At 43.6% G+C, this 19,048-nt stretch overlaps 1 protein-coding gene across 6 annotated transcripts in view; it reads left to right on the top strand.

Moving 5' to 3' along the window:
* The window catches only part of LOC115152880 (protein sidekick-2-like), a 594,976-nt gene that overhangs the window by 470,479 nt on the left and 105,449 nt on the right, over nucleotides 1-19,048 (top strand). For all 6 annotated transcript variants that reach the window (XM_029697773.1, XM_029697775.1, XM_029697771.1 and 3 more), the window contains exons 3-4: nucleotides 9,929-10,035; nucleotides 17,743-17,890. In XM_029697773.1, the coding sequence (XP_029553633.1) occupies nucleotides 9,929-10,035; nucleotides 17,743-17,890 (255 nt within the window). The remainder of the gene's footprint in view (nucleotides 1-9,928; nucleotides 10,036-17,742; nucleotides 17,891-19,048) is intronic.

The following is a 19,048-nucleotide window of genomic DNA, read 5'->3' as shown; positions in this document are numbered from 1 at the left end:
TTTTCTCCGCAGCATTGATCCGCAGGGTCAGGGAGTGCTTTCCCACTACAGTTATTTGTAGGCCAAGGTCTCCAGGTTATGTTCCTTTATATCAAACTTTCGGTTCGCACACAGGAACCGCTAAGTATATAAATGGTTAACTGTAAAGAAAAAGGGGTTAATTTACTGGAGCTATTTACAGAGCCAGAGCTCAGATCATAACTTGAAGGTAATATAATCACGTTTAACTCAGAATCAACTGGATGTTACTAGATACAAATGAAAAGTTATGACAAGTCATCAGGGCAGAACAAAATCGTTTTGAAGACTTAAAAAAAAATAGGCCATAAGGCTGTTACGTGCTTCTGAAATACCAGAGCTAAACAGACATTGTGAACAGCTCCCCTATTGTTGACAATGTGTAACTTCAGCCTTGCTCAGAGAAGAGAGTTGCAGTACCACCAGTACCCTGATTGTCGACATAAAAGTCCCTTTTTCCTCTTAGACCTTCTCAAACTAAGAGTTTGTGTGGGAAAATGAATAGACCAGACACTACCTCTCTGTAGGACAGAAAGTAGTGAAATATAATAGACCAAAGGAAAGAGATGTCCCTTTGGTGTAGTGGAGTCTGGCTCCCTGACCAAAGACCCAGGCATTGTGTTTCATTCCAGTGTCAAACACATCAAGGGATTTTTACCTTTTATTAATCATCATGGAGAATCCAGATGGTATCCCTGCTTTCCCTGCATTTCTCCTTTTATGGTAATTTCCTTTTTATTCATTTTATTCTCTGCTGCCAGACTCAGAGAGCATGATGACTTACGAAGTGTTAGTGTCCTATCGTTACGTTGACATTATTTCTCCATCCTGCTAAGGTATGGTATTGAATATGATGTGTTAGGCTGTCCCCACATGGGACGGAGTAGGTACTGCAGCTCCATGGGGCATACAGTGAACTCAAGGTCATAGGGAGGGTGTGGGTGGGCTGTTGGCTGCTGGATGTGTACATAACACCTGCATTGCTGATGTTGCTGTTTTCATCTCTCTAGGGTCTGCTTCAGTAACACACTCTGGAATAGATGGGGAGAGCTGTAGTTTGTATTTTCAAAATACTTTTCTATCCCATTTCTTTATAGTGGTTCACAATTGTGTGGCCCCCTTTCACCCTACATTAGTATCAGAAGTCTGATGGCACTATGGTGTGATAAGAGAATTTGCTAAATGAAGTAAATATAAATGTAAACTACCGGTCAAAAGTTTTAGAACGCCTACTCATTCAAGGGTTTTTCTATATTTTTACTATTTTCTACATTGTGGAACAATAGTTAAGACATCAAAACTATGAAATAACACATTTGGAATCACAAATCACAAATCCAAATATATTTAATATTTGAAATTCTACATTGACCTACCCTTTGCCTTAATGACAGCGTTGCACACTCATGGCATTCTCTCAACCAGCTTCAGCTGGAATGCTTTTCCAGCAGTCTTGAAGGAATCCCCACATATGCTGAGCACTTGTTGGCTGCTTTTTCTTCACTCTGCGGTCAGACTCATCCCTAACCATTTCAATTTGGTTGAGGTCGGGGGATTGTGGAGGCTAGGTCATCTGATGCAGCACTTCATCACTCTCCTTTTTGGTAAAATAGCCCTTACACAGCCTGGAGGTGTGTTGGGTCATTGTCCTGTTGAAAAACAAATGATAGTCCTTCTAAGCTCAAACCAGATGGGATGGCGTAACGCTGCAGAATGCTGTGGTAGCCATGCTGGTTAAGTGTGCCTTGAATTCTAAATAAATCACTGACAGTGTCACCAGCAAAGCACCCCCACACCATAACACCTCCCCCTCCATGCTTTACGATGGGAAATACACATGCAGAGATCATCCGTTCACTCACACAGCGTTTCACAAAGACGCAGCGGTTGGATCCAAAACTGTCCAATTTGGACTCCAGACCAAAGGACAAATTTCCACTGGTCTAATGTCCATTGCTCATGTTTCGTGGCCCAAGCAAGTGTCTTTTTATTATTGGTGTCCTTTAGTAGTGGTTTCTTTGCAGCAATTCGTACATGAAGGCCTGACTCATACAGTCTCCTCTGAACAGTTGATGTTGAGATGTGTCTGTTACTTGAACTCTGTGAAGCATTTATTTGGGCTGCAATTTCTGAGGCTGTTAACTCTAATGAACGTATCCTCTGCAGCAGAGGTAACTCTGGGTCTTCCATTCCTGTGGCGGTCCTCCTGAGAGCCAGTTTCATCATAGCGCTTGATGGTTTTTGCGACTGCACTTGAACAAACTTTCAAAGTTCTTGAAATGTTCTGTATTGACTAACCTTCTTGTCTTAAAGTAATGATGGACTGTCATTTCTCTTTGCTTATTTGAGCTGTTCTTGCCGTAATATGTTCTTGGTATTTTACCAAATAGGCTATCTTCTATATACACCCCCACCTTGTCACAACACAACTGATTGGCTCAAACGCATTAAGAAGGAAAGACATTCCACAAATTAACTTTTAAGAAGGCACACCTGCTATTGAAATGCATTCCAGGTGACTACCTCATGAAGCTGGTTGAGAGAATGCCATGTGTGTGCAAATCTGTCATCAAGGCAAAGGGTGGCTAATTGAAGAATTTTAAATATAAAATAGATTTGATTTGTCTTAACACTTTTTTGGTTACTACATGATTCTATGTGTTATTTCTTAGTTTTGATGTCTTCACTATTACTCTACAATTTAGAAAATAGTAAAAAATAAAGAAACACATTTGAATGATTAGTTGTTCTAGAACTTTTGACCGGTAGTGTATATGTAAAAATGAACAGTTGCAAAGCATGCTGAGTATTGTTCTATTGAGCGCCACCCCTGAAACAAGGCCAATAATAATACCCAATGTGCTTTGCAATTCACTTTGGTCAGGTAATGTTCATTTAGCAGCAGGGCCATGTTCAGCCCTTTTGGGGGGCATGTGAAAAAAAATTAAAATGGCAACCCCCCCCAAAAAATGTATGCTACCACACTCACAGACTAGCTGAGCAATTATTAGAAGAAGAGGCGAAAACAGACCAATCTGATAAGGAAAGTACTCAGCTAAACTATTTTAAACTGGAATGAATGCTGCTTTTTTTAACAATGACCAACACATATCCATATCCAGTCAACATAAAAGATCATAAGAAATACTGTAGCCTACCATGACTATATCCAACCTAACTCCGTTTGTTCACCCTATCAAGTTATCCCAGTGGTTTTAAAACTTTTTATTTTAGTATTTTTTTTTTACCCCCCCTTTTCTCCACAATTACGTTCTTGTCTGATTGCTGCAACTCCCCAACGGGCTCGGGAGAGGCAAAGGTTGAGTCATGCACATGTGCACATGCGAACATCCGCCCACAATTGCTGAGCAAATGTAGCCTTTCGTTACAGCCATAAACAGTGGTGAGTTTTCAAAACTCAAGATAGGCTACAGAAATAAACTGCGTTTTACACCTGCATTTGCAGCTGAAAGTCATTCATGTTAGCAGCCAATATCCGCAAGGGATGGATACATCATGTCACTTCTCTGGAGTCTGGAGCGAGCAAAATTATACAGCCTAGGCTACTTGGAGGTTGCAGGATCAGATGGAAAGCATGTTCTGTCTGCAAAGCTCTATCAATTTAGAGGGCAGCCTTCCTGCAGAGTGCTCATTGCTAGCCAGGTAGCCACGTTTTTCCTCACAAATAGCGTAATAAATTCCCCAGAATATGTTACATCTCCATCCCATAATATTGACGGCCGAACGATGTTACAACTGCTTATCTTTAAACAAATAGCCAGTAGCTTCACACTGGGCACAGATGTACATTTAATGTCTATTCCAAGTTGGTTCAACATAATTTCATTGAAATTACATGGAAACAACGTTGATTCAACCAGTGTGCACCCAAACTAGGCCTATCTGAAATATGAAAATAATCAATCAAATCGCCAGGTAGCTATTGTTCTGGTAAAGATAAATCAGTAGTAGATTGCTAAACTGTTTTTGAAAATGGATACTAAACATAGACTTTTCTGTTTGTGCCAGGCAAAACTGGAGGATATTAAACGAGTTCTTTCTGGTCACTAATCTGGATATGCATGCCAGCCAATGATGATGACTGGCCATTGGTCAACAATCAAGATGCGCATCTTTTTGGTTCTGAAACATAGTTAAGAATTTAACGACGACTTGCGGAGAGTGGGTTCAGAACAGCAACCACAAAAAATCTATAAAACAAAAATGTTTGTCACGTCCTGACCAGTATAAGGGTTATTTGTTATTGTAGGTTGGTCAGGACATGGCAGAGGGTATTTTGTTTATGTGGTTCGGGGTGGTGATTTATGTAGTAGGGTGTTTGATTTTTTATTTCCGGGTTTTGGTCTATGTTCTTTCTGATTTGTTGTATTTCTAAGTTTAGGTTGATGGGGGGTTGGACTCTCAATTGGAGGCAGGTACTTTCTTGTTGCCTCTGATTGATAGTCCTATATATGGGTAATTGTTTGGTTTGGTGTTGTGGGAGATTGTTTCTTGTTTTGCCTGTGAGATCATGACAAGACTGTTTTGTTATTTTGGTGTTCTCTTTATTTAAAATAAATAACAAGATGAGTATCCACATTCCTGCTGCGTTTTGGTCCTCTATTCCCGACGACAGCCGTTACAATGTTTTTATGAGAAAATTATACCACCACCGAAAAAGGCACTTTGGAGACTGTTAGGAGCATGTGCTCTACACAGGTAGAGCCCTATAAATGCAAGTGCCTGTTTAGCAGACACTCTTAACCAGAGTGACTTCAGTGTATTCAACTAAGTTAGATAAACAACATATCACCGCTATAGCAAGTAAAATGTTTCTGTAACTGTTTCTGAGAATGTTATTGCTGTATGTTGTTGCTTTACTTGCAAATATACAGTATTTCAGTTTTAAAATATAAAATGCATGCATTATAATGAATACATTTCGAAATACATGTATTTTAATAAATGCATTTTAAAATAAATGTATATTTTTGTTAATTTTTTAATCAAATCAAACTATTTGTCACATGCGCCGAATACAATTGTAGACCTTACCGTGAAATGCTTACTTACAAGCCCTTAACCAACAGTGCAGTTCAAGAAGAGTTAAGAAAATATTTTCCAAAGAAAAATTTATAAAATAACAATAAAGAGGTAATATACAGGAGGTACTAGTACAGATTCAGTGTGTGGGGGTACAGGTTAGTTGAGATAATTTGTACATGTACGTAGGGGTGAAGTGACTATGAAGAGATAAAAAAACAGCGAGTAGCAGCAGTGAACAAAACAAGTGTGGGAGGGGGGTCAATGTCAAAAGTCCAGTGTATTGTTGATACTCCAGTCATGTGGGGGTATTGTAGGTACTCCAGTCATGGGGGCTATTGTAGGTACTCCAGTAAATGGGGGGTTATTGTGGGTATTCCAGTCATGGAGGAGGGGGTATTGTAGGTACTCCAGTCATGTGGGGGAAATGTAGTTGCTTCAGTCATGTGGGGGTATTGTAGGTACTCAAGTCATGCGGGGGTATTGTAGTTGCTCCAATCATGTGGGATTATTGTAGTTGCTGCAGTCATGGGTGGGGTATTGTTCTTGCTCCAGTCACGAGTTTGGTATTGTTGATGATACAGTCAATTGTAGGTGTTGTAGGTACTCCAGTCATGTGGGGGTATTGTCGGTACTCCAGTCATGTGGGGATATTGTAGGTACTCCAGTCATGTGGGGGGTATTGTAGGTGCACCAGTCATGTGGGGGTATTGTAGGTGCTCCAGTCATGTGGGGGTATTGTAGGTGCTCCAGTCATGTGGGGGTATTGTAGGTACTCCAGTCATGTGGGGGTAATGTAGGTACTCCAGTCATGTGGGGGTATTGTAGGTGCTCCAGTCATGTGGGGGTATTGTCGGTACTCCAGTCATGTGGGGGTATTGTAGGTACTCCAGTCATGTGGGGATATTGTAGGTACTCCAGTCATGTGGGGATATTGTAGGTACTCCAGTCATGTGGGGGTATTGTAGGTGCTCCAGTCATGTGGGGGTATTGTAGGTACTCCAGTCATGTGGGGGTATTGTAGGTGCTCCAGTCATCATGTGGGGTTATTAAAGGTTACACATTCATTTGAGGATATTTAAGTTACTCCAGTCATGTGGGGGTATTGTAGGTGATACAGTAATGTGGATGTTGTGTAGGTGACACAGTCATGTGGGGTTATTGTAGGTACTCCAGTCATGTGGGGGAATTGTAGGTGATACAGTAATGTGGATGTTGTGTAGGTGACACAGTCATGTGGGGTTATTGTAGGTCCTCCAGTCATGTGGGGGTAAGGTCGGTACTCCAGTCATGTGGGGTTATTAAAGGTTACACATTCATTTGAGGATATTTAAGTTACTCCAGTACTCCGATCATGTGGGGGTAAGGTCGGTACTCCAGTCATGTGGGGGTATTGTAGGTACTCCAGTCATCATGTGGGGTTATTAAAGGTTACACATTCATTTAAGGATATTTAAGTTACTCCAGTACTCCGATCATGTGGGGGTAAGGTCAGTACTCCAATCATGTGGTGGTGTTGTAGGTGATACAATCATGTGGTGGTAATGTAGGTGATACAGTCATGTGGGGGTGTTGTAGGTGATAGAATCATGTGGGGGTGTTGTAGGTGATACAGTCATGTGGGGGTGTTGTAGGTGATACAATCATGTGGTGGTAATGTAGGTGATACAGTCATGTGGGGGTGTTGTAGCTGATACAATCATGTGGGGGTGTTGTAGGTGATAGAATAATGTGGGGGTGTTGTAGGTGACACAGTCATGTGGGGGTATTGTAGGTGATACAGTCATGTGGGGGTATTGTAGGTGATACAATCATGTGGGGGTGTTGTTGGTGATACAGTCATGTGGGGGTGTTGTAGGTGATACAGCCATGTGGGGGTATTGTAGGTGATACAGTCATGTGGGGGTTGTCATGACGTTGGCCTGTGGGTAAGGTTTATGACCCCCCCATAAATAACTTTCTCCCATCCCCTCTCTGACCCTACTGAAGGACTTGAATAGCCTGTGTTAAATATAGAGAGTCTGGGAACATCAAACAAATGGGGAAAGGAACCATATTTTGGTAATAAAACCAGTTGGAAATATGCTTTGGAACGTAATGAGTATGGATGTCAGTTCGTTGTTATCTGAGACATTATGATTGATGACAGGACGACATAAACTGTACCTGAGAAAGTATACACCCTCTAGTTATCAGAGTAACATGGAATTGTTATGCAATTGAAATGTTTGATATTGAAATTGTTTGTTAGGAGATGAAATGTAATTTTAGCTTCCAAATGAGAGATTTGGGTTTTCATAAGGAAAGTGCCCTGCTTGATCAGTGGCCCACCCCTGTGAAGAGGAGGGGTTATAAACGATGAAACACATCCTTCCCCCCTCTCCACTATATAAGCCTTTGACGAAAAGATAACCAGGTTGTTCCAGCACGTGAGGTCTGCAGCCTCTACGTTAGAAGGACACACATGTCAAGGACAGAACTAAGCCAACCTCGGCGTGAGCTATGGTATGAACTGGTATGAACTTTGAGCTTATTCACTACAGAAGTGATACTTCCTAGCCGTTGAGTTAGCAGCGGCCGCTGTAGACGTGGGCTAGGAAAGGACGGACGACTGATCCAGTCTAACAAACAGATGAAGATACCACCACGTATCCAATTTACCACCAGAGACATTCTTCCGAGTACAGGAAGATCTGTTGGCCAACCCGGCCAGCATCTACAACCAATCTACCGAAGCGCAGCTCAGAGTAAATATTTATTGCATTTTCCTTTTCCAAACGGGCGGTAATTTAGAATGCATAAGATAATGTATTTACGATAGCATAGCTGCTGTTTGTGGTTCCTAAGTCTTCCCGCTCTTTCATTCAAGCCCAACCCCCTTTCCTTTGTGTAACCAGGTTCCGTCCACCGGGACGTTTTCTGTATGACATCATTTGTATTCTGTGTATTTGTAATTCTGTGTGATTAGTTTAGGTATTAAGTAAATAAATAATTAAACCCAATGTTGTATTGCTGATTCAACTTGTTAGCCAGGGTTCGTGAAGATAACCAAGAATTTACAACTTTCATTATGAGACTGAAAATAAGACAAGGGTTAATATTGACTGCTATCGATGTAAAATTTTACAAAGTATTTTAAGAGTTTATTCGGAAGATAACGGCTCTATAAACGTTCTTCCGTGGTGCCCCGACTTTCTAGTTAATTACATTTACATGATTAGCTTAATCAGGTAATATTAATTACAGAGAAATCATTTTATAGGTTAGCATGTCATATCACTGAATCCGGCATAGCCAAAGACACGACAGGGTGTTGTAGGTGATACAGTCTTTTGGGGGTATTGTAGGTGATACAATCATGTGGGGGTGTTGTAGGTGACACAGTCATGTGGGGTATTGTAGGTGGTACAATCGTGTGGGGGTGTTGTAGGTGACACAGTCATGTGGGGTATTGTAGGTGGTACAATCATGTGGGGGTGTTGTTGGTGATACAGTCATGTGGGGGTATTGTAGGTGACACAGTCATGTGGGGGTATTGTAGGTGATACAGTCATGTGGGGGTATTTTAGGTGATACAGTCATTTGGGGGTATTGTAGGTGATACAGTCATTTGGGTGTATTGTAGGTGATACAGTCATGTGGGGGTATTTTAGGTGATACTGTCATGTGGGGGTATTGTAGGTGACACAATCATGTGGGGGTATTGTAGGTGATACAGTCATGTGGGGATATTTTAGGTGATACTGTCATGTGGGGGTATTGTAGGTACTCCAGTCATGTGGGGGTATTTTAGGTGATACTGTCATGTGGGGGTATTGTAGGTGATACAATCATGTGGGGGTGTTGTTGGTGATACAGTCATGTGGGGGTGTTGTAGGTGATACAGTCTTTTGGGGGTATTGTAGGTTATACAGTCATGTGGGGGTGTTGTAGGTGATACAGTCTTTTGGGGGTATTGTAGGTGATACAGTCATGTGGGGTATTGTAGGTGATACAATCATGTGGGGGTATTGTAGGTGATACAGTCTTTTGGGGGTATTGTAGGTGAAACAGTCATGTGGGGGTGTTGTTGGTGATACAGTCATGTGGGGGTATTGTAGGTGATACAATCATGTGGGGGTGTTGTAGGTGACACAGTCATGTGGGGGTATTGTAGGTGATACAATCATGTGGGGGTGTTCTTGGTGATACAGTCATGTGGGGGTATTTTAGGTGATACAGTCATTTGGGGGTATTGTATGTGATACAGTCATTTGGGTGTATTGTAGGTGATACAGTCATGTGGGGCTATTTTAGGTGATACTGTCATGTGGGGGTATTGTAGGTGACACAATCATGTGGGGTATTGTAGGTGATACAGTCATGTGGGGGTATTTTTGGTGATACTGTCATGTGGGGGTATTGTAGGTACTCCAGTCATGTGGGGGTATTTTAGGTCATACTGTCATGTGGGGGTATTGTAGGTACTCCAGTCTTGTGGGGGTATTGTAGGTACTCCTTTCAAGGGGGGATATTGTAGGTACTCCAGTCATGTGGGGGTATTGTAGGTACTCCAGTCATGTGGGGGTATTTTAGGTGATACTGTCATGTGGGGGTATTGTAGGTACTCCAGTCTTGTGGGGGTATTGTAGGTACTCCTTTCAAGGGGGGATATTGTAGGTACTCTTGTCATATGGGGTTTTTAATGCACTCTAGTCATTTGGGGGTATTGTGTGTGTTCAGACAAATAGATGTCGCATAAAGCTTACTTCATTTTGATTAATGTGTGTATTGTGCGATTTTCAACAGTCTAATGTGGGTGTATCGTATGTGTTCTAGATATCTAATATATGTGTGTGAATGTGTGTAATGTGTGTGTGTTTTGCAGGTACTTGATTCCCTCCCTGGACCGTTCCCATGCTGGCTTCTACCAATGTATCATCAGGAACCGTGTAGGAGCCTTACTACAGAGGAGGACTGAAGTGCAGGTTGCATGTAAGTGACTGTAACTGTGTGTGGCAGTCAATTCAGAAAGTCAACTAAATTGACAATTCAATAATCAATTACTTTTCAATAAACTGAAAAGTAGAATATATTATTTGAAAGTTTGAAAATGTCTGAATTTTTTATTCAAATCACTTCCTGAATTGGCATGTTTTTGTGTGTGTGCATGCAAGTGTGTGGGTCTGTGTGTGGGCATGCAAGTGTGTGTGTGTGTCTACGTGTGTGTGTGTGTGTGTGTGTGTGTGTGTGTGTGTGTGTGTGTGTGTGTGTGCGCAAGTGAAACCAACTGGATTGTAGGTAGTGTGTGTGAGTATCCCCCTGATGATACTTTGCCTGTCGAGTAAACAGTGTTACAGAGTATCCAGACAGGTTCCCTTTGCTAGGAGCTGTGGGAGAGTGTGCCAGCTCCCTCTGTGGAGAAAATATCTACCTGCATCTCATTTACTGAGCCTGTGTCCCCCCGGACAGCTGTTCCACTCAACCCTCTCATTAGATGGATAATGTTGTGCTGTGGTTTTTATAATATGACTGTCACTTATTTTATTCCCTTATTTGACAACAACATCTGTTTATCTCCGGTTGAACTGCAGAGTTTTTAAATGTATGAAAACTATTTTTTATCTAGTACTCCCCTCCCTTGTACTACCCTTCTAGTACAGCCCTCCCTAGTACTCTGTAGTATTCCCATCCCTAGTACTCCCTAGTACTCTCCTCCATAGTACTCCCTAGTATTATCCTCCCTAGACTCCCCTCCCTAGTATTCCCTAGTACTGGAGGCATTCAGTTGTACAACTGACTAGGTATCCCCCTTTCCCTTTTTTCCCTTACTCTCATCCCTAGTACTCCCTAGTACTATCCTCCCTGGTACTCCCTAGCACTCTCCTCCCTAGTACTCCCCTAACCTAGTATGCCCTAGTATTCTCCTCCTTAGTACTCCCCTTCTTAGTATTCCCGAGTAATCTCCTCCCTAGTGCTATCTAGCACTCTCCTCACTAGTAACCCCTAGTACTCCCCTCCCTAGTACTCTATTCCCTAGTACTCCACTCCATATAACTCTCTAGTAACTTCCTCCCTAGTACTCCCTAGTTATCTCCTCCCTCATAATTCTTAGTACTCTCATCCCTGGTACTCTTCTCCCTGGCACTTTCTTCCCTAGTTATCTCCTCCCTAGTGCCCACTGCCATAGTACTCCCCTCCCTAGTACTCCCTAGTACTCCCCTCTTGTACTCCCTAGTACTATCCTCCCTAGTACTCCTCTCCCATGTACTCCCTCCCTAGTACTCCCCTCCCTAGTACTCCCGAGTAATCTCCTCCCTAGTGCTATCTAGTACTCTCCTCACTAGTAACCCCTAGTACTCCCCTCCCTAGTACTCTATTCCCTAGTACTCCCCTCCATATTATTCTCTAGTACTTTCCTCCCTAGTACTCCCTAGTTTCCTCCTCCCTCATAATTCCTAGTACTCTCCTCCTTGGTACTCTCCTCCCTAGTACTCCCTAGCACTGTCTTCCCTAGTTATCTCCTCCCTAGTACTCTCTGCCATAGTACTCCCCTCCTTAGTAATCCCCAGTACTCCCCTCTATAGTACTTCCTAGTACTATCCTCCCTAGTACTCCCTAGTACCCTCCTCCCATGTACTCCCTCCCTAGTACTCCCCTCTCTAGTACTCCCTAGTACTATCCACCCTAGTACTCCCTAGTACTCCCTCCCATGTACTCCCCTCCCTAGTACTCTCCTCCCTAGTACTCCCCTCCCTAGTACTCCCCTCCCTAGTACTCCCTAATACTCTCCACCCTACTTCTCCCCTCCATAGTATTCTCTAGAACCCTCCTCCCTTGTACCCCCTCCCTAGTTATCCCTCACTAGTTTTCCCAACCCTAGCACTCCGCTCCATAGTACTCCCTAGTACCCTCCTCTCTAGTACTCCCCTCTCTAGTACTCCCTCATTAGTACTCTGTGGTACTCCCCTCCCTAGTTATCTCCTCCCTAGTACTCCATAATACCCCCCTCCCTAATACTCCCCTCCCTAGTATTCCCTAGAACTCTCCTCCCTAAGACTCTCATCGCTAGTACTTCCCTCCCTAGTACTCCCTAGTACTCTCCTTCCTAGTACTCCCCTCCCTAATACTCCACTCCCTAGTACTCTCCTCCCTTGTATCCCTCCCTTGTACTCCCCCACTAGTATCCACATCCATAGTACTCCCCTCCCTAGTACTCCCCTCCAAAAGTAATCTCCTCCCTAGTACTCCCTAGAACCCCTCCCTAGTACTCTCCTCCCTAGTATTCCCAGTACACTCCTCCCTAGTACCCTCCTCCCTAGTACTCTCCTCCCTTGTACTCACCTTGCTAGTACAGCCATCTTAGTACCCCCTCCCTATTTCTCCCCAGTACTCTCCTCCCTAGTAATCTCCTCCCTAGTACTCCCCTCTCTAGTACTCCCTTCCCAAATACTCTCATTCCTAGTACTCCCTAGTACCTCCCTCCCTAGTACTCCCCTCCCTGGTACATACGTCCCTTGAACTGCCCTCATAGGCACTGCTATCCATGGTACTCCACAGTACCCCTCTCATAATTACTCCTCTTTCTTGTACTCTCTAGTTTTCCCCTCCATAATAATCCCCTCCCTAGTACTCCCTTGTACTCCCCTCCCTAGTAGTCCCCACCTTAGTGCTCTCTTGTACTGCCCTCCCTAGTGCTGCCCTCCCTAGTACTCCCCTCCCTAGCACTGCCTAGTACTTCCCTTCCTTGAGTACTTTCCTCTCTTGTACTGCCCTCCCTACTACTCTCCTCCCTAGTAGTCCCTAGTACTCTCCTCCTTAGTAATCCCTAGTGCTCTCCTCCCTAGTATCCCCTCCCAAGAATGCCCTAGTACTCCCTCACTATTATTCCCATCCCTAAAACTCCCCTTCCAAGTACCCCCTTGTACCCTCCTCCCAGGTACTCCCTAGTACTCCCCTCCCTAGTGCTCACCTCCCAAGTGCTCCCTAGTACCCTCCTCCCCTGTACTCTCCTCTCTTGTACTCCCCTCCCAAGTAAACTCCTCCCTAGTACTCCCTAATTCCACCCTCACTAGTACTCCCTAGAACTCCCTAGTATTTCCCTCCCTAGTACTCCCAAACACTCTCTTCCCTAGAACTCTCCTCCCTAGTACTCCCCACCCTAGTACTGTCCTCCCTAGTACTCCCCTCCCAGTTACTCCTTAGTACTCTCCTCCCTAGTAATCTCCTCCCTAGTTCTCTCAAATAATCCCCTCCCTAGTAATCTACTCCCTAGTAATATCCAACCTAGTACTCCCTAGTAGTACTTCCCTTAGTACTCTCCTCTCTAGTACTGCCCTCCTTAGTACTCTCTAACTCCCATCCCTGGTACTTTCCTCCCGAGTAATCCCTAGTACCCTCCTCCCCAGTACTCCTTTCCCTAGTACTCCCTAGTACATTCTGTCCTAGTACCCTCCTCCCTAGTACTCTCCTCCCTTGTACCCCTCCCTAGTACTCCCTCACTAGTATCCCCATTCCTAGTACTCCCTCCCTAGCACTCCCTAGTACCCTCCTCCCTAGTACTCCCCTCCCCAGTGCTCCCTAGTACTCCCCTCCCTGGTAATGTCCTCCCTAGTACCCCCCATTCTAGTATTCCCTATTGTGTCACAAATCCCTTGCATCAATTCTTTTCCCCTCTGCTTGTGAGAGGCGAGTAGTATTGACGGTAACGGCAGTTTTCTCAGTCGCCATCTCCGGGTCATGACCAGGCATCCGGCTCTATGTCCTCTGTACCTGCGTCGCTTCCTCTCGCAAATAACGGGGATGTCGGTCCTGTGTGGTGTTTTGGAGAATGTCATGTGCGTCATCTTTGTTGTAGAAAAAAATCTTTGGCTAATCCGAGGTTAGTGATCGCTGTCCTGATATCCAGAAGCTCTTTTTTTGCCATAAGATACGGTTGCAGAAACGTTATGTACAGTGAGGGAAAAAAGTATTTGATCCCCTGCTGATTTTGTACATTTGCCCATTGACAAAGAAATTATCAGTCTATAATTTTACAGTGAGGGACAGAATAACAACAAAAAAATGCAGAAAACGTATGTCAAAAATGTTAGAAATTGCTTTGCATTTTAATGAGGGAAATAAGTATTTGACCCCTCTGCAAAACATGACTTAGTACTTGGTGGCAAAACCCTTGTTGGCAATCACAGAGGTCAGACGTTTCTTGTAGTTGGCCACCAGGTTTGCACACATCTCAGGAGGGATTTTGTCCCACTCTTTGCAGATCTTTTCCAAGTCATTAAGGTTTTGAGGCTGACGTTTGGCAACTCGAACCTTCAGCTCCCTCCACAGATTTTCTATGGGATAAAGGTCTGGAGACTGGCTAGGCCACTCCAGGACCTTAATTAATGTGCTTCTTCTTGAGCCACTCCTTTGTTGCCTTGGCCATGTGTTTTGGGTCATTGTCATGCTGGAATACCCATCCACGACCTATTTTCAATGCCCTGGCTGAGGGAAGGAGGTTCTCACCCAAGATTTGACGGTACATGGCCCCGTCCATCGTCCCTTTGATGCGGTGAAGTTGTCCTGTCCCCTTAGCAGAAAAACACCCCCAAAGCATAATGTTTCCACCTCCATGTTTGACGGTAGGGATGGTATTCTTGGGGTCATAGGCAGCATTCCTCCTCCTCCAAACACAGTGAGTTGAGTTGATAACAAAGAGCTCCATTTTGGTCTCATCTGACCACAACACTTTCACCCAGTTGTCCTCTGAATCATTCAGATGTTCATTGGCAAACTTCAGACGGGCATGTATATGTGCTTTCTTGAGCAGGGGGACATTGCGGGAGCTGCAGGATTTCAGTCCTTCACGGCGTAGTGTGTTGCCAATTGTTTTCTTGGTGACTATGGTCCCAGCTGCCTTGAGATCATTGACAAGATCCTCCCTTGTAGTTCTGGGCTGATTCCTCACTGTTCTCATGATCATTGCAACTCCACAAGGTGAGATCTTGCGTGGAGCCCCAGGCCGAGGGAGATTGACAGTTTTTTTGTGTTAATTCATTTGCGAATAATAGCAGCAACTGTTCTCACCTTCTCACCAAGCTGCTTGGCGATAGTCTTGTAGCCCATTCCAACCTTGTGTAGGAAATTGGAAATAGTAATGTGGCTTTGTTATAGAGACTTTTTGCCGACCAAAATCTAAAAGCCGTCCAAAAGTGAACACTGGAACCTGTTCGACAGGGATGCTGGCCCATGTTGAGTCCAATGCTTCCCACAGTTGTGTCAAGTTGCATGGATGTCCTTTGGTTGGTGGACCATTCTTGATACACACGGGTAACTGTTGAGCGTGAAAAACCCAGCAGAGTTGCAGTTCTTGACACAAACCAGTGTGCCTGGCACGTACTACCATACCCCGTTCAAAGGCACTTAAATATTTTGTCTTACCCATTCACCCTCTGAATGGCACACATACACAATCCATGTCTCAATTGTCTCAAGGCTTAAAAATAATAATTTAATTAACCTGTCTCCTCCCCTTCATCTATACTGATTTGAAGTGGATTTAACAAGTGACATCAAATAGGGATTATAGCTTTCACCTGGATTCACGTGGTCAGTCTATGTCATGGAAAGAGTAGGTGTTCATAATGTTTTTTACACTCAGGGTATCTATTTAATTTGTTTAGAGTTTTTTTAATGAAAACAATTCAGTGATAGTTTTTGAGTTAAAATATATTGTAGTCTTGACTCATGGAGTTGCTGGACTCAGTTTGTGTTGCTTCAAATGATGCAGCAACACAGCACTGTTTTTTTCTTCCACGTGCCCTAGATCCCTGAGTGTGGACCCTCATGCTGGCTCTCTAGGTACATGAACAGCCACTTATAGTCAGCGGTCTAAGGTCACTAAGTCACTACATTTCAGTGCTAGAAGCATCACTACAGACCCTGGTTCGATTCCAGGCTGTATCTCAACCGGCCGTGATTGTGAGTCGCATAGGGCCACGCATAATTGGTCCACCATCGTCCGGGTTAGAGTTTGGCCGGGTTAGGACGTCATAAGATTTTGTCTTATCCGTTGTGTAGTCTTAATATTATGTATGCTCCCCTTGTCCTAAGGGTAGAAAATGACCTGCCTTCACTAAACCCTTACATTTTTAAGCAAGAGATAGCACTTGTATGGCCTAAGAAAGTAGCAGAAATGTGCAGAAAGTCGTTTTGAATGCATTTTATTGAAGGGAAACTAACAGTCTTGACCTTTTTTGGCAACATAGTGACATATTCGTACATACTGTACAATGAGGAATTCAACTACAAAATACTAGTCCTCTCCCATTTTTTTAACCATTCCCCCCAGCCACAAGGCGTATAAACAACAATAAATAATAATTAAATAAGATAATAGATACAAAACAAAAATGTGAAGAACAAAGATCAGTCAACTTTAATTAGCACATGTAGGACAGTATGCAAGTATGTGTGTGCATGGACTTTGCAGATGTATTTCTCACATGTGCAGCACATAGTATTTGTTTTACAGTCCTTCTTTAGGAGGCAGAATTGGCATCTCCTCCTCTTGCTGCCCCAGCTGCATCCTCAGGTGAATCAGGACAAGATTCATTCCCCTGAACAGCTTTCACAAGCGCTGCAGAGGCTGCTGTGCGGGGGAGACGCTTCCTTCTTTGAATGTGTGGGGTTACAAGTGCCTTTCTTAGCTGCTCCAGGAACACCCTCATCTTGTTCCGCTTATCAGGCATCCAGGTAGAGTTGTTCTTGTTCCATATCATGAAGGCATTGTATGAGGACACATCCTCCTGAGAACATCCTCCTGCAGCTGTAAGTTCCAATCTCCTTGTCCAGGTTGTCCACACCTCCTTTGTTGTGGTTGTAGTCCAGGAAGATGGCTGGCTTCCTGTTCTCACAATCACTGATCTCAGGTGTTTTGTGCAGTGACCACGTTCCTGTTCCTCTTTGGGAGGTAAGAAACTAGAGTGGTGGTGGGGGTGAAGGCAAACTTTGATGAGAAGGCCTCTCTCCCCCTTGTTGCAAAGAGTGCAGGGGGGAACTATGGCTTGTTCTTTCTAACTGTGCCAACCATGGTGATCTTCCTCTTCAGGAACTGCTGGCTGAGTTCAATCAGTAGAACACATAATCTCAATTTATCATTCTGTGTTTGTGTGTCTTTTGTGGTTTTTGTGGTGTGTAAATTATTTTATAACTGCCGAGTAAAAAATGACCATAAGACAATCTTTGTACCCTGGTGGTGTACAGCTTTCATGGAAATATGAACAAAGGTGATGTTTCAATTTTTCTAATGTTGGGGTCACTTCTGGAAAATGAATCAAATTTAAAGTTGAAAAATGTCATTTAGGGGGGTTTTTCTACTGTTAAACATAGTGGCGGGTCATTTTTGACCCATAAGGCAACACAAGGGTTAACTGACTTGCCTTGTTAAATAAAGGAAAAAAATATATTTAAAAAATACATTTGTTAGTGGTGTTATGACAGATTGATCTGAGTCAATACCATGTTCCCTCAGTGAGTCACTAAATCTACAGTCCCACTGCCTCCATATGTGACAACCAATCACAGGCTGTGTCAAACCACCTCAGTCCACAAAACAGAAGTTGAAAAAAACTAAGGAAACAAAGGATCAAGTTTGAGAGAGAATATTCTCCCAAAGACTAACTAAACATTTATTTTTATTTCTCTTCTTTCTTCATTTAGTTATGGGCGGTTTTGAGGAGGGTGAGCGCGCCCAGTCGGTCTCTCAGGGGGAGGGGGCAGTGGTTCACGCACCACGCATCAGGAGCTTTCCCCAGCCGCAGGTCACATGGTTCAGAGACGGACGCAAGATACCGCCCAGCAGCCGCATGTAAGATGCATGATGATGATGTCTCTTATGCAGCTCTCTCTCTCTCTCTCTCTCTCTTTTTTCTTCTTCTTCTTCTCTCTCCCATTCTCTCTCTTCTTCCCTCTCCCACTCTCTCTCTTCTCTCTCCCACTCTCTCCCACTGTCTCTTATTCTCCTCTCTCTTCTTCCCTTTCCCTCTCTCCCTCTCTCTTTCTTCTTCTCTCTCCCATTCTCTCTCCCACTCTCTCTCTTCTCTCTCCCACTCTCGCTTATTCTCTCTCTTCTTCCCTCTCCCATCTTCCCTCTCCCTCTCTTTCATTGTTGTCAAATAAAATGTTATGTTTTTATACCTCAAGATGCTGTCTATTTGATAAACAATAGCTATGTTGTCTATTATGTGTTAGTGTGAATGGGTTGTTCATTATGTTGTGTTTCATATCAGTTGCCTCCATCTGCGTGTTTTATGTGCCTAGGGTGCCGTAAGGTTGTTAGTGCATGTGTCTGAGAGTGACATGGAGGACAGAGAGAGGAAGAGAAGGAGAGAGAGAGACAGAGCGTGATAGATTGCATGTTCTGTCTGTTTGTAACTATGTCTCCATCACTTGAAAGAGGTCTCGGCCTCAGTGAAATGTACTCTCAGGGCCTCTCCTCTACTCTCCATTTATTCTGCCCTCTAATGGAGGCGAGGCAGCGAGGGAGACTTGTTTACCAGTTTAGAGAGAGGCCTGGTACTATCAGACTACATTGGGGCTAGACAGGGGGGCTCTGAGAGGGGGAATAGGAGTGTGAGGCTCTGAGTGCCTGGCGGCGCCACTGAAAGCCTCAAATGGGATTCTTGTCTTGGCATTCTACCTCTTAAACTAAAAAAAGGGGACAAATAGAGAGGTTCTTTTGGAAAGAGGCAATAGCTTTCTGTCTCTCAGGCTCTCTCACTGACTCGGCAGCCCCGAGTGGGAGACTGGGAGCACTGCTCATTTACAGTGAAAGGATTGGCTCCAGATATACAGTACCAGTCAAAAGTTTGGACACACCTACTCATTCAAGGGTTTTCTTTATTTTTACTATTTTCTACATTGTAGAAAAGTAGTGAAGACATCAAAAACTATCAACTAACAAATATAGAATCATGTAGTAACCAAAAAAGTTTTAAACAAATCAAAATATATTTTAAATTCTACA

Source organism: Salmo trutta, chromosome 18, assembly GCF_901001165.1.
Source record: "Salmo trutta chromosome 18, fSalTru1.1, whole genome shotgun sequence".
NCBI lineage: Eukaryota > Metazoa > Chordata > Actinopteri > Salmoniformes > Salmonidae > Salmo > Salmo trutta.
The sequence above is the reverse complement of the archived record's forward strand: the minus strand, read 5'-3'. Positions and strand labels throughout refer to the sequence as shown.